The following is a 14985-nucleotide window of genomic DNA, read 5'->3' on the forward strand; positions in this document are numbered from 1 at the left end:
TTGTTATTTGTGATGTTTTTTTGTTTTGTTTTTTACAATGTATTACAACTGATGTATTTATTTATTTATTTGTGGTGAACATAAAGATGAACCACAGATAGAATATTTGTAACTGTTGCATGGATACTGGTTTATGCCATTTAGATAAAACAGGAATGAATAATGTGAGGAGAAAAATAAATATTATTCATAATGAATAAGTTGTAATAATTCATCTCTCAAAGAGTTACCTATCGTGTTAGAAAAGTCAGAGTTATTCAGAATGAATTATCAGAGTAGTCCTGCGTTGTTCCTTACTGTTTTGAATATGTCGTATCTGTTTCTATAAATAAGGATGAGTAATATCGTCTTATCTGTCTTTAGTTACTCATTATTGTCACTACATTTACACTTATTCATAAAAAGATAAAGGACATTATTTATCCTTCTGGAATTGAGCCACTGGTAAATTTTGTGTTATCATTTTGGCCAAAGCTTCCTTTCAGGAAGGCTTTCACTCATATACGCACACCCCCACACAGACACATGCATACACAGTAAGTCCTTGTGACTCATTTCATGTGAGAGTATAGTAAAGGATCACTTTAAACCTACACAATTATAAAGTTAAATTTATGCAATAGGTCAAATGTGACATTCCTCCAAAATCTTTGTCCATATCAACATGATGTCGTCACCCAGTTGCTGGAGACTTGTCAGCTGCACATCCATGATGTAACTCTCTCTAAAATGTGCTCTTTTGAGTTGAGAACCGGTGACTGTGGAGGCCTTTGGTTACAGGGAAATTGTCAGGTACAAGAATTTCAAAACTTACTTTTCATGCTCACATTTCTTTCTTGTGAAGAGTAAATAGAGCTATGGATTATTCTGGACCTGTTTTGCCATAAACTTGCACTGAATCTCTTAGCAATAGTATTGCTGTTCTAGTCAGTGGTAATAATATCTCATACTGAGTCACTAGAAGTAGAATCAGTTTACCAGAGATATAAAAAAAAACCCCTAACAGCACTGAACCGTCAGCCTTAGTCAGAATTATTTATCATTATCTTTAAATGAAGTGAATGCATAAGTTCAATGAGGAGAATTTGTATTCACTCATCAGCCCTGCATGGGTATTCAGGTATGTTAAAATTATGTAAAAAAAACAAACAAAATAATGATGAAAAGTACAAGTTATTGAAATATGTAGAGCATGTTGTGTGGAAAGAAATATTTTAAAAACATTCAGACATCTGAAAGTGTGTATAAGGATGCATAAATATGCCAGGATGACCTGACTTAACTAACTGTGGTAGTTTCCTCAGTTTATACTGTCCTTTACTAATAATAAATTACTAATAACTTTGACTTGCTATTCTTTGCCCATTCTAATAGCCATCTGCTCACCTGTTTGGCTTTTTTTTCAACCTGGGTAATTATGAACACCCCCCCCCCCCTCCCCCAAACAAAGCATGATTAAAATGCTTGCTATTAATACCAAAATAATATTTCCTGTTATTCCTTTTTTCAGATAACAGCCTTATCCTTTGCCAAGCTGCATACAAATGAATCAAGTTCAGGAGAAGATATGATATTCTTAATAAATCCCAAAGTTGGTAAATTTAATAGTTACAGCAGTTAAAGATGTGACAAATAATTATACAAATATAAATGTTCAATGAAAGTGATATTATGACAATCATATGACAATTTAAAATATTTCTAAATCAACAAAATAAGAACAGGATTTAAAATGGTGCAAAATTTTGTATAGGAAATATCAAACTTTAAAATAATCTTCACCACTTGATGTTAAATTGCTGCATTTCCCATCATTCCATTCTCCTCAGTTTCGTCCTGAGTTAGTTTACAAAAAAAACAAAAAACACTGCGGCTATTTGGCTCATTTGTTGCTGATGAATCATTACCGATCCGTATGCTGTTATTCTCAAACTGTGTCCAAATTTCACTCTTGTGTTTTTTGGGGAGTGGAATCCAGAAATACAGGGAGAAAATATCCTTTGCAGCAGGATAGAGACCAGACAGTCATCCTCCTCTTGGTTTCAACATCATGTCTGTGAATCTGGCCTGGCACCACTGTCTGGCCTGGGTCCAGGTCATTGTCTTGCTGGAGTCGTGATGCATCCCGCAGACAGTAGTCTCATCCAAAGAATTATCTGAAAACATTCAGAATAATTCATAGTGTGATGATTATAACATGTAACAGTGTTGCATGTTCCATGACATCAGTCACACATTTTGCTAGCATCAAATCTAAAACCCAAAGATAATATCAATAATTTATATCAACCTTAATCCTATATTATTAATCTGTTGCCTACCCAAGGTGAAAGGTGGATATATTTACATCCATTATGATGCATATTATCATTAAAAATGACTGATGAGAAAATGTCTCATTTACTCAGATGTTATGTTGTTTGACAGAAGCTGCTGCTGAAGTTAAATCTTTGCTTATCTGATCAACCCAAACATAAGATAAGAAAGTGCTGCAGCAGTAAAAATAATTGTGCGTCCATTCAGTGCATCTAAGGGTCATTGCCAGGTTTTTGTAAGCTCTCATTTTTACATTCAGGGCAGCCTTAGCATAGAATAACTCGATGTTCACAACATGTTGTCATATTCAGCCTTATGTAAGATATCTGACCCTTTCCTGTCCCACGAAAGTGCTTGCACAAATGACACTCAATTAAAACAATGGATAGAATACCCAGAAATATAGCTTTTCCTTCCTACCTCTCACTTTTCAATTTTATTCTGCTTTGTCATGTCCTTTATGATGGAAAGGTTGCTGGAGAGACAAAAGGTCCAGGCAGCTTTCAAAAGAGGTTCTTTCTCAACCTCTAAAAAAAGTCATGGTGGCAGAAGGTCATTGCTAAAACTGTGAGAGTCGGTGCATGTCGTGCAGAATTGATGAGCCAAGTTATGAAAGCAGACGGCTTCAGACCCTGCTCGGCTAAGCATTTCTATCATTGTGGTGACAAAACTAATGGAATATTTTTATTGGTCATTATAACAAAACATGGAAGTGCCAAAATCAAATTTTTTTAAACAATATTTATTTGTTTTGTGTGTACATGAGAACATTACAGTTACAGTGGCTCGGTAAATAAAAATAAAAATATAGCTTTGTACAAGCAAACACCTGAATAAACATTCACCACAATTTTCTTTTAGAAAATAAATACCACATAAATACTAAAAAGAATTCACAGGTATGCAGGGAAATGGCAGCTTACATGTTATGTGACGTTTAAAGTAACAGGAATAGCCACATTTTCCCAGCATTTTCATGAAGTTGTAGAACAATATGTTCAATATAAAATTCCCACTGGGAGGAAATACATGTTGAAACAACATTTCAGAGCGATCACAGATCTTTTTACAGTTTACAAAGGGATACAATGATTCAGTGGATGTGTCTAAATAAGCTCTTTTTCTTACATTGGCTTTGCCTTATTAGAGTGTTATACTAGTGCAAATAATATGTTGTGCAATAATGTGGTAAAAATTTACAGTATTCATATTTGTTTATTAAGAATATCAGAGATTTCTATATTAGGCTGTCAATGCTGTTTTTGTAGCTCTGTGAGGGAGACTCAGTGCTGCTGTAATAAAAGAGAGAAGATTAGCACTGAAATTTCAATAAACTTAAAAATAAAGAAAATAAAAATGGTTAATCCTTCTCTAACCTGCTCAGGTCGAATTTGGTTACATTCTTCTTCATTTTTTTCAAGACCCACATAGCCATAGACACACCAGATAACAAGGCAGTGCCCCCTGTTGCCACACCAGCAGTAACTGCAGTAATTGGAGCAGGAGCTGTGGAAACACGGTGAAATGTGAATAGCGTCAAACTTTGAACTGAAACTTGTTATGTTAAGTTTATGCATTTTAACTTCTTGTTCCCCTTGTTCTGTTGTTGCTTATTTACCTTGACAGGTGGGTTTCTCTGCAGTCCAGTTACCATGATGACCACATGTCAGCAGCTCAGGTCCTTCTAATGAGTAGCCTTGGTCACAGGTGAAGGAGCACTGACAGTTGTAAACTGACTCAGTGCTGGAACAATTGATGTGACCGTTTTTAGGAGCCTCAAGCAGCGGGCATCGAACAACTGTTGTAAAGGACAGAAAGATGTGACTTTCATGTCATTAACATACAAATGAAGTTGTGAACAACAAGTAATCCAAGTAAAATGGGTTCACATGTACCTGTGCAGGTTGGTGATCTGGAGGTCCATTGGCCTGGATGTGTACACTCCATGCTGTGTGCACTTTGCAGCTCATGTCCTTCATCACATGTAAAATGACAAACCATGCCAAGTGGATGGGGTGTGTCATGACTAAGAAATGAAGACAGAGAAGGGCTGCAGCTTATCTGACCATTTGTTGGGACCTCTGGAGCAGGACATCCTTTTGCTAAAACAAAGAAAAAGAAAGAAAGAAAGAAAATTAATCAGTAACATATAAGAACACAGACACTGTTAAAATTGCTATGATGAGTGAAAGGTGTTTGCAATAAATAGTGATACAACTAGGCTTTCAGATGAATGATGGCTGACACAGAAACATGTGTATTTTATTGAACGTGTCCTCATGATATAGAAGATGGTGGGTTATACTTTTCGTGTTCCTCTTACCTTCACAGTGAGGAATCTGCTGATTCCATGTACCTCCTGATGTGCAGGTCACTCTACTGGCTCCCACTAAATGGTAACCTTGGTCACAACTGAAGCTGCAGGTGTTTTTGTAGCTGAACCTCGTATCAGCATCTTCTCCACAGCTGACAAAGCCATTTGTCAAGTTTTGCAGCGCAGGGCACTGAACAGCTACAAAAGAGAGAGGCAACAGAAGGAGTTAAATTAAAGCTTTTATTTTAATCATCATGCAAATCATCCTCCAAATAACAAAAACTACACAACGATGAAAGGTAAAAACATGTGGCCGTACCAACACAGTATGGCTGGGATCCATTCCAATTTGCTGATGCTTCACATTGCAGAGATGGAGATCCAGACAGTACATAACCTTCATCACAGGTAAAAGTACAGGTGGACTGATAGCTGAATGAGCCCAGAGGATCGGAGCATTTCATGGATCCATGTGTCGGCTCTGACATCTTCTCGCACTGAATCACTGTAGACAACAGGAAAAAAAACATCAGTCCACGACTCCATCACTGTGTAGTAAATAATAATATAATTACAAAAAAAAAAGTAGCAATATTACGAGCTATTAGCACTTAAACTCACTTTCACATGTAGGGGTTTTTTCTGACCATTTTCCTGACCCCGTGCACCTCAGAGGAGTCTGCACACTCAGCTTGTATCCTTCCTCACAGGAATACTGACACAAGGAGTCATAGGAGAAACTGCCATAGTTGTGAGAGCAATTTACATGTCCTTTATCTGGAACAACCACTTCACCTTTGTTACACTGCACAACTGACAACAAATAAAACACACAGTTAGATATCAAATCCTTTATGTGACTTAAAATATGTATTTAAACTACGCTGTCACTTTGTTTTCTTACCTTGGTCACACTTGTCTCCAAAAAACCCTTCAAAGCAATCACATTTGTGGCTGTTGATGGTTTCAACACACTCTCCATGCAAACAGGAGTCAATCTTACAAGCCGCTGGAAAAAACAGACATGCTTTTATAAGCCTTAGTAAAAATAATATATCAAATAAACTATTTCTAAATGTTTTATCAGTAGATTACCTTGATAATAATGAACCAGAATAACAAATCTAAGGCAGCTAAAATAAAGCATATAAGCCCCAAACTGTTGCTTACCTGTGTAGCACAGAGCAGTCTTTTTTTTCATACACCTCTCGTCATTCCACGTGCCTGGATTTTGGTCTCGTTTAATGTACATCTCCACACAGTCCTCACTGACTCCTACACTTTGTCCAGTTTTGCCATTGTTCGGTTCTCCTTCTGCCCAGTTTGTCGCTTCTTCTGTCAGAGTTTTGTTGGTTCCTACCCAGGTCCAGACATCATTGATCTTACGGATCCCTATCCAGTAGTAGCCCTTTTTTTTGGGCAGCCAGTTGTTAAGATGCTCGATCTCCTCCCGGTTCTGGATGGCCACCATGTCTGTGTAGCTCTCCTTGCACCAATTACGTGCATCATCCCATTTCATTGATTTGTTTGAATAGACGTAAGACCAGGACTCAACACTAGTCCACATGCACAGCACTAAGGATACAGAACAGAGATACACATTAGATGCAATTTTTTGCAAAAATGCAAAAAATGTTAAGTTTCTATCAGGCTATAAAACTTGCAGGTGGGATGATGTCTGCATTGCACATACTTGAGCAGATAAAAGTGAACTGGATCCATGATGCACGTGCCTGAAATAATCCATAGCACAATTCCTAAAAAATAAGTTAGAAAGATGCATTAACATACATTAATAGTATACTATCAATCACAGGCTATAAGATACAACTGAATAAATCTGCAGTGCAGAGAATGGAATTTAAACTGATTCAACTTCCACTTACCATTTTAAGTGATTCTTTAGCCTTTGACTTCAGTGCAGATCGATGTGATTCTGAGGGTTTTGCGCTGAAGTGCCTGCTTTTATGGTGCTTGGCTTGGTCCAGGTTTCCTGAAAGCTTTCATAACAATTGGACTTTTGAGTGGAAACTCCACCCCGACTCTTATACTCCTCCACTCTACGAGAGGCTGTTCCTTTTGAGATAAAAAGAAAAGCAAAAGTAAAGTTAAAAAGAAAAGAAAAATAACAAATGAAATTCTGTTATTTATTAACACAGTTGCTATTTTCATTAGTATGAAGTTCTTTCAGTATTACTTTCAGTATCATTATCATAAGCAGAAAACAAGTGTATTTACTTCGGTTTACAAACTATTTTCATGAAGTTACTAGTTACTAGTGTATTACATTTTGTGCTACCTTATATGAGTATCACACTACACTGCACTGCACGTGCAAATATTGCATTTTTAAACATATGCACAACCACTGCATATAGTGTTCTTCACTGAGATGCCATCAAAACATGCTGCTCAGAGTGCTTTAGAGAACAATAACACATGCAAAAAGCCCCACACAGTCCATCAGCCCTGCTTCAAAAGCACCTGTGAACATCATTTAAGTGATCCTCTCATTAATTCGGGTGAGAATGTTGATGAGGAGAAGATCTGTCAAGCTAAACTGACTGAGTTAAAACAACAGGCAGTGGTTATTGAAGTCATTGTTCTTACTCTATTAACCATGGTTATCTGCAGGAAAACATGTACAGTCATCACTGCTTTGCATAAAAAGAGCTTCCCAGGGATACTGATGCTAGTAAGATTGCACCTAAATCAACCAATTATTGGAGCATGAAGAACTTTAAAGAGAGAAGTTCAGTTGTTATAAATACGTTTTCAGGGCACCTTACAAAGCCCAGCAAGCGCCAGTACCATCTCCTAAAGCAGGGGTTTCAAACACAAGGCAGGGGGCCAGAACTGGCCTGCCAAAGACTCCAATCTGGTCATTGGATAGTTTTTGGAAAATGTCAATGAGAGGATACATTTTATTTTTTCAACTGCATTTTCTATATTTTTATCAGCTTATGAAAATACCACGCTAAACTGAAATAGCAGAAAAGTTCCTACTTTTTTACTGTCTACGAAATAAAAAAAATTTTCTCCATGGGCTCACGTTATTAAAATGGGCATTTTTTGTTAATTAACAAGATGTTTTATAATTTTAGGACAGACTGGGCAATGAGCTACCAGACTTCTAATTTCTTACAATTTAAGTCCAAAGACTGATCCTGACAGATTTCTTTCATTTACCAAAACAGCATTTCTTTCTCACGAACAAAAAGAGATGTACTGTTGAAACTTATTTTTCTTTTATCACAGGGTTTAAATGTGTAGTTAAACTTCTTTAGATTGATAGAAAGAGTTTCACTGGTCTGGCCCACTTTACATGAAAGGGGGCTGTATGTGGCCCACAGTGTAAAATGAGTTTGCCATCCTTGTCCTAAAATTATTCAGTTGCTTAGGAAAGACAGCAGGCAGGTGTGAGTGTGAGTGAGACTGATGTTTTTCAAAAAAACTACAGGTACTGCAGAGGCCTGTGTTAAAAGTCATTTTTTCTCTGATGAAGCCCCTTTACAATTGTTTGAGACAGCCAGAGAAATGATTGTCCAGAGACGAAAAGGTGAGCTCTAACATCAGGCCTGTGTCATGCCAACAATAATGAATCTTGTGACTATTCGTGTGTGGGGTTACGTCTCATACATAGGCGTGGGATCACTCACAATTGTGCCTAAAAACATAGCCATGAATAAAGAATGGCACCAAAACATGAAAGCATTTTTCCCAACCACCAACAAGAACATTTTGCTAAAAAACAATGCCATTCCCAGCATGCTGGAGCAAAAGTGATAGCTAAGCTTGGGGAACAGAGGTGGCTGCACTTACCTCAGCTGTGGTGATGGGGCTCTGTGTGGGTTGAGTCACCTCTGATGTGTTTGTGGGTCGGTCTGTCTCAATAACTTTAGCGACATGTTGAATAGTACCCAGGGCTGTTCTCTTCGGTAGAATTATTTCGTGTTTGGAGTGGTTAGAGATGGGGACCTTAACAAATGGCCTTTGATGGTTGTTGATCTCAAGGAGCCCTTCCCCAACACTCAGGTGTCTCAAGGCAGTGTTCTCATCGGGTTCGTACAGCACCAGGGGGTCACAAATGTCAAAACTTTGGGGTACTCTGCACCACACTTGGACTGCTTTTCCAGCAGGAATGGTCACATTGCTCTTCCCAATTCTCACTGTGGCTGGGTCACATCCTGCTCTTTGTGGTACTTGTATGAAGTTTACCATAGCCATCACTTGCTCTTCGTCTGTACCAAAAGCTTTGCGTAGGAGACTATACAATAAAGCACTGGCCTCTCGGTCTGACTCTTGTGCTTGGATAATGGCGCCAAGCACGTTTGCTCCCAGGAGGGGCTAAGGGAGTGACAGCTTACTGACAAGGAAAGGGGCTTGCACAGTAAGATTGGGATCTTCGTGACCAGCGAGAGTGACTGTAAGTTCGACCCACCCATCATAAGGAACTGCTTGTCCGTTAACCGCATAAACTTCAAGTCCATCATTTAACAGCTCTTGGAGGGGTCGCACCTGATAGTTGGGAAAAAACCGCTGAACCCAATGTCTGTCCACTAAACTCACTTGTGAGCCAGAATCAAATAACACTGTCACTGGATAGCCACCAATCAAACACTTGAGAAGGCTTTTCTTTCCAACTAGGTGGACTTTACAGCTGTTTGGTGTTAAACTTTGGCAAGAGGTTACCTGTTGCTTTCTCTGGTCTCGCTTTGGCTGCTTTCTTTTTAGCTTACTGCAACGCCTTGCACACTCAGTGGTGAGCTGTGCAGAGGAGGACCTTACTGGCTGGGACTGTGACTCTGCGCCGGCCTCTGGCTGTCCCTTGACAGAGACCGATCCCAGTTTCCCTGAGTTTTGGTCCGCTTTAAAGATCCCACTGCTCGGTGTCCTGACTCGCAGCATACAAAGCAATGACTACAGTCCTGCAAGTTCTGCTCAGTACACTTTGGACAAAGGAACGCTTTCTTTTGGAGGTGGAGAACCAGATCAAGGTCCTGCAGGAGCAGTTTGATAGCAGCATGAATGAGAAAGAATATTTGGTTAATACGATGGCTCTGACAAAGGCCCGTCTGATCAGGGCAGGGAAGCTAACGTCCGCTCTTGGTGACGAACAAGTATGCTGGGAAGAAAGTGTAGCCCTGTTTGAGCAAGAGATCATCAATGTTGTGGGAAATGTCTTCATTGCAGCTGCTTGTGTGGCATATTATGGCGCATTTACTTCCCACTATAGACAGCTGCTAATTGACCAGTGGATAACGCAGTGCCAGAACCTGAACATCCCAATCAGTTCCACTTTTAGCCTGATTAACATTCTTGGTGATCAATATGTCATCCGCCAGTGGAATGCAGAAGGTTTGCCTCTTTTAGGTTCTATATGACCACAAAGATGGCCAACCCACATTACCTGCCAGAGGTTTGCATCAAAGTTACAATTATCAACTTCACTGTCACTAAATCTGGCTTAGAAGACCAACTTCTCAGTGATGTGGTGCGTCTTGAGAGTCCGCATCTTGAGGAACAGAGGAACGAGCCGATTGTGCGCATCAACGCTGACCGCAGCCAGCTGAAAGATATTGAAGACTGCATTCTTAAGCTTCTCTTTACCTCTAAGGGGAATATACTTGACAACGAGGAGCTAGTTCAGACTCTCCAGGAGTCAACGGTGACTTCAGAGGCCATAAAGCAACGTCTGGAAGAGGCAGAAGCAACTGAGCTGTTGATAAACTCTGCAAGGGAGCGCTACAGGCCTGTGGCCACTCGAGGATCTGTTTTGTACTTTGTCATTGCCAGTCTGTCAGAGATCGATCCTATGTACCAGTTCTCACTCAAGTACTTTAAACAGCTCTTTAATTCCACCATCGAGACATCAGAGCACTGTGCTAGAAGAGCGCCTTCAGATCCTCCTGAATCAAATCTTGCTAAACTCCTACATTAATATGTCAAGTGGACTCTTCGAGCAACACAAGCTTATCTACAGCTTTATGTTGCACATAGAAATCATGAGGCAGCGTGGCGAGATCTCTGATGGGGAATGGTGGCACTTCCTAAGAGGAGCTTCTTCACTGAAAAAGGAGTTTCCAGAGCGACCAGATGTGCCATGGCTAAGTGTTTTTTACTGGCAGACATGTTGTGAGCTGGAGGACACACTGCCTTGCTTCAAGGGCATCTCCAAAGAAATCACTAGAACCCATATCCATATTAAGCTAGGGCATTTTGAAGCATCTTTAAATCCAGAAAAATGGAATGGCTATGTGTCAGAGTTGCCTTCTCTCGAGGAGTCCAAAAAGGAGAAACAGGAGATAACAGGCTACTGGAATGAGCGATTGGGATCTTTCCAGAAACTAGTTCTTATCAAGAGCTTCATGGAAGAGAAGGTGGTTTTTGCAGCACCTGAGTTTGTGATTGTCAACTTGGGGAAGGAGTTTGTGGAAAACCCTCCAGTTGACCTGGCTAATCTCTATAATGACATATCCCCTACCACCCCATTGATCTTCATCCTCAGCTCAGGTTCTGACCCAATGGGTGCCTTCCAGCGCTTTGCAAATAAGAGAGGGTGTCTCGACAGGGTCGAGGCTATCTCACTGGGGCAAGGCCAGGGACCTATAGCGGAGAAGATGATCCATTCAGCGCTGACAAGTGGCAACTGGGTCTTCTTGCAAAACTGCCATCTGGCTGTGTCTTGGATGTTAGCCATGGAGGAGCTCATTAAGACCTTCACTGACCCTGACACATCAGTCCATGAGAACTTCCGTCTATTTCTCAGTTCCATGCCGACCAAAGTATTTCCTGTTACAGTGCTCCAGAACTCCGTTAAGGTGACTAACGAGCCTCCTAAAGGCCTGCGAGCCAACATGCAACGAGCCTTCACAGAGATCACCAGCAGTTTCTTTGAACACCACATTTTGGGACACCAGTGGAGGAAGATTGTCTTTGGAATCTGCTTTTTCCATGCAATCATCCAGGAGCGGAAGAAGTTTGGTCCCCTGGGCTGGAACATCCGCTACGAATTCAATGACAGTGACAGAGAATGTGCTCTGCTCAACCTCAACCTGTACTGCAAAGATGGCACCATCCCTTGGGATGCTCTGGTCTACATCACTGGTGAGATCACATATGGAGGGAGAGTGACGGATGCCTGGGACCAACGGTACCTAAGGACAATCCTCAAAGGCTTTTTTTCTCCAGAAACTCTGCAGCCTGGCTACACGTACTCCCCCTCAGGTGTTTACTACGCTCCAGAGTCAGATGAACTCGAACAATATAAGTATATTGAGAATCTTCCAATCATTGATGATCCTGAGATCTTTGGTATGCATGAGAATGCCAACTTGGCTTTTCAGCGTCAAGAAACTATAACTCTGATCAATACCATACTGGATGTTGATCCTTGTTCTTCAGCACAACAGGGAGCTAAGAGTAACGATGACATAGTCTGCGAGCTCGCCGAACTGATTTTAGCCAAACTGCCCGAGCGACTGGACATGGATGAAGCAATTGACACACTGTTTATCAAAGACACCAATGGGCGCATTAACTCCCTCACAACTGTTTTGGCCCAAGAAGCAGACCGATTCAACAACTTGCTTAAAGTTCTCAGGATGTCTCTTATCACTCTGCAAAAGGCAATAGCAGGTCTCGTTGTGATGTCAGAGAAAATGGACCGAATCTACACAAGCTTTCTGAACAACCAGGTCCCCACCCACTGGGCAAACTCTGCCTACCCTTCCCTCAAACCGCTGTCTTCTTGGGTCAGAGACTTGACTCTCAGAACTTCCTTTATCCAGACTTGGATCACACGTGGTCAGCCCAAATCACTTTGGATCTCCGGGTTCTTCTTCCCTCAAGGCTTTCTTACTGGAGTGTTGCAGAATCATGCCCGGCGTTACAGTTTGCCTATTGATGAGCTTAATTTCCGCTTCAGCGTGGTGCCGGCCTACAGGGATGAGGAAGCAGTCTGTGAGGCTCTACGCACTCTTCCCATTGGTGCAAAACAAAACATGGATGAGGAGGACGGTGTACTTGTTCACGGCATGTTCATGGATGCCTGTCGCTGGGATGATGTCGGCATGGTGATTGATGATGCGCTGCCTCGGGTTATGAACGCCATGCTGCCGGTGGTGCACTTTGAGCCACAGCAGAACTACGTTCCAGAGCCTGACCTCTACCACGCTCCTCTGTACAAGACCTCAGCCAGAGCTGGCACTCTGTCCACCACAGGTCACTCAACTAATTTTGTGGTAACAGTAATGCTTCCCTCCAAGCGACCCAGCGACTACTGGATATCCAAAGCCTCCGCACTCCTGTGCCAGTTGGATGATTAAATGTTTATTCGAGTGCAAAGTAGAATTTTAAATGTCACCAAAACATTTGCACAGTAGCAACTGTAATAGCAACACAGACCGCAATAAAAATTTCACCTGACTGAGCTGTGTAGTGTCTTTGTTTTCTGATGCAAGGCTCTTAGCGAGTTCAAAGAGGTCTTGACCTTGGAGTGAAAACAAGCGTCTCCTGATATTCCAGGCGAGTTCCTTTCTCTCGGTCGACATATTGTATGTATTTCTGATTATCCTTCAGCTCGATAGTGACTAGGATGCGTCACACTCCCCTCACTGCAGTACGGTTCCACGTCGAGGCAAAGGTCCCCTTTTCGCCTCACTACCTGGACACCTACTCGCTGGCTTGGCTGGAGTAGCAGCCTTGGTCACGATTGTGTCGTGGTTCTGGTATCACTGGATCTGCCCTCGACGACTGTAGAGGAGAGATCCCAGACGAGCCCCCACAGTTTGTTACGGGTCCCAGATGTGAAGACCACAATAACAAAAAGAATACAAATCTGTAAAAATAAAGGTAGAGTCTCAGAGAAAGAATCACAGGAGCACTCGTATCTTTTCCCGAATTGCGTCTCTTATTTCAGATCAACAAATATAATTTACATCCAGTGTTTTCACTTGTCAGATATGCTCATTAACTGTAAAAGGTAAATAAAAGGCATTTGGCAAATATATGTATCTATGGTTGTTACATTTCTCCAGTTTACACTGTTAATTACACTAGTCCTTCACTCATTTACATCAGCAGTGCAGATACCATACAATGCCTTAAACATCTTATTGCTCTTTCTCACATATAGGGCAAACTCAAAATAGCTTATCCACAAATCAGATATAAGTGCATAAATCTTACTAGATTAGACAAAACACACCTGAATGTATTACTTTGCAATGTAACAACATAAATGTACATGCATTCTTAGCTTATTCTTAACATTTCCACATCACTTGAACCGTAAATTGTATATGAGATATTTTAAACTCGAATAATCTGATGTCAGGGCCTTTACAGTTAAATTGGAACACCACACACACATATTTGATTGTTAAATGGAGTTTACCAAGTTTAAATACATCCCGCGGGCTGGCAAACTCTCGCGGTAACTCTCGCGAGACTTGGGGCTGCGCAGCTCGGCTTTATCACCGCTGCGGTGCCGCGCTTCAGTAACTTTCAAGGTTAAGGTTATATCGGCGGTGTCAACATAACTCTCAGTAAATACCGAAGTAGAATGACGCACAAAACCCTCATACACTGTATTTTTAAGACGATACTGACCTGTACAAATAAAGGTAGAGTCTCAGAGAAAGAATCACAGGAGCACTCGTATCTTTTCCCGAATTGCGTCTGAGAGGACAGGAAGTAGGTCCGCTCTAGGCAACCGCGGGCGAACGACTACAGTGTCAACAGTTCTGCTTATTATTTCTCACTTTTACTCCCCTCAATTGTTATGGACTACACGTAATGAATGTAAAATAATAATTGTCTTAATTGCTGGCATATATTTTTCTTAAAAATAATAAAATTTACCAAAATGTGGTAGCACATTTGTGCTCACCATCATCAAATGTTTGGGTCCATAGCCAGGAAACTCCCCAGACCTTAATTCCACTGAGAACCTGGTGGACAAACAAAAATCCCCAAAACTCCAACCGCTGATTATGCACGAACTGGCTGCCGTCAGCCAGGATGTAACCCAGAGGCTGCTTGAAAGAATGGCAGGATGCCAGGGCATATGTCACAGGTCTTAAGAAAAGGCCAAATATTTTTACAAATATTGACCCTTTGCATAAACTTAATGTGATTGTCAATAAAACACATTTTGACACGTATCCTCAGTGTACAATACAGTACAGTACAGTGTACAATAGAAACAACTAATAAAAAGGTCTAAAAACACAGAAGCAGTAAACTTTGTGAAAGCATATACCTGTGTCATTCTCAAAGCTTTTGGCCACAATTGTAATTTGTTAAAAAAAAAAAAAAAAAAAACCACCTGAGGGGAAAAGAAGAACAAATTC

At 40.8% G+C, this 14985-nt stretch overlaps 1 protein-coding gene and 1 pseudogene across 1 annotated transcript in view; one reads left to right on the forward strand and one right to left on the reverse strand.

The window, feature by feature from the left end:
* Nucleotides 1-10034, reverse strand: part of LOC101472657 (sushi, von Willebrand factor type A, EGF and pentraxin domain-containing protein 1) — a 38220-nt gene extending 28186 nt beyond the window's left edge. Inside the window, exons 1-13 of the mRNA XM_076880101.1 lie at nucleotides 8453-10034; nucleotides 6517-6706; nucleotides 6324-6387; nucleotides 5801-6205; nucleotides 5535-5639; nucleotides 5252-5443; nucleotides 4950-5135; nucleotides 4640-4828; nucleotides 4212-4418; nucleotides 3935-4114; nucleotides 3693-3822; nucleotides 3574-3608; nucleotides 2075-2156 (exon numbers count right to left, since the gene is read on the reverse strand). Coding sequence (XP_076736216.1) covers nucleotides 2075-2156; nucleotides 3574-3608; nucleotides 3693-3822; nucleotides 3935-4114; nucleotides 4212-4418; nucleotides 4640-4828; nucleotides 4950-5135; nucleotides 5252-5443; nucleotides 5535-5639; nucleotides 5801-6205; nucleotides 6324-6387; nucleotides 6517-6519 — 1778 coding nt within the window. The 5' untranslated portion in view covers nucleotides 6520-6706; nucleotides 8453-10034. The remainder of the gene's footprint in view (nucleotides 1-2074; nucleotides 2157-3573; nucleotides 3609-3692; nucleotides 3823-3934; nucleotides 4115-4211; nucleotides 4419-4639; nucleotides 4829-4949; nucleotides 5136-5251; nucleotides 5444-5534; nucleotides 5640-5800; nucleotides 6206-6323; nucleotides 6388-6516; nucleotides 6707-8452) is intronic.
* LOC101472351 (dynein axonemal heavy chain 6 pseudogene) lies at nucleotides 9685-12964 on the forward strand (annotated as a pseudogene).
* Nucleotides 12965-14985: the final 2021 nt, after the last annotated feature.

Source organism: Maylandia zebra, linkage group LG23 (genome assembly GCF_041146795.1).
Source record: "Maylandia zebra isolate NMK-2024a linkage group LG23, Mzebra_GT3a, whole genome shotgun sequence".
NCBI classification, from domain to species: Eukaryota; Metazoa; Chordata; class Actinopteri; order Cichliformes; family Cichlidae; genus Maylandia; species Maylandia zebra.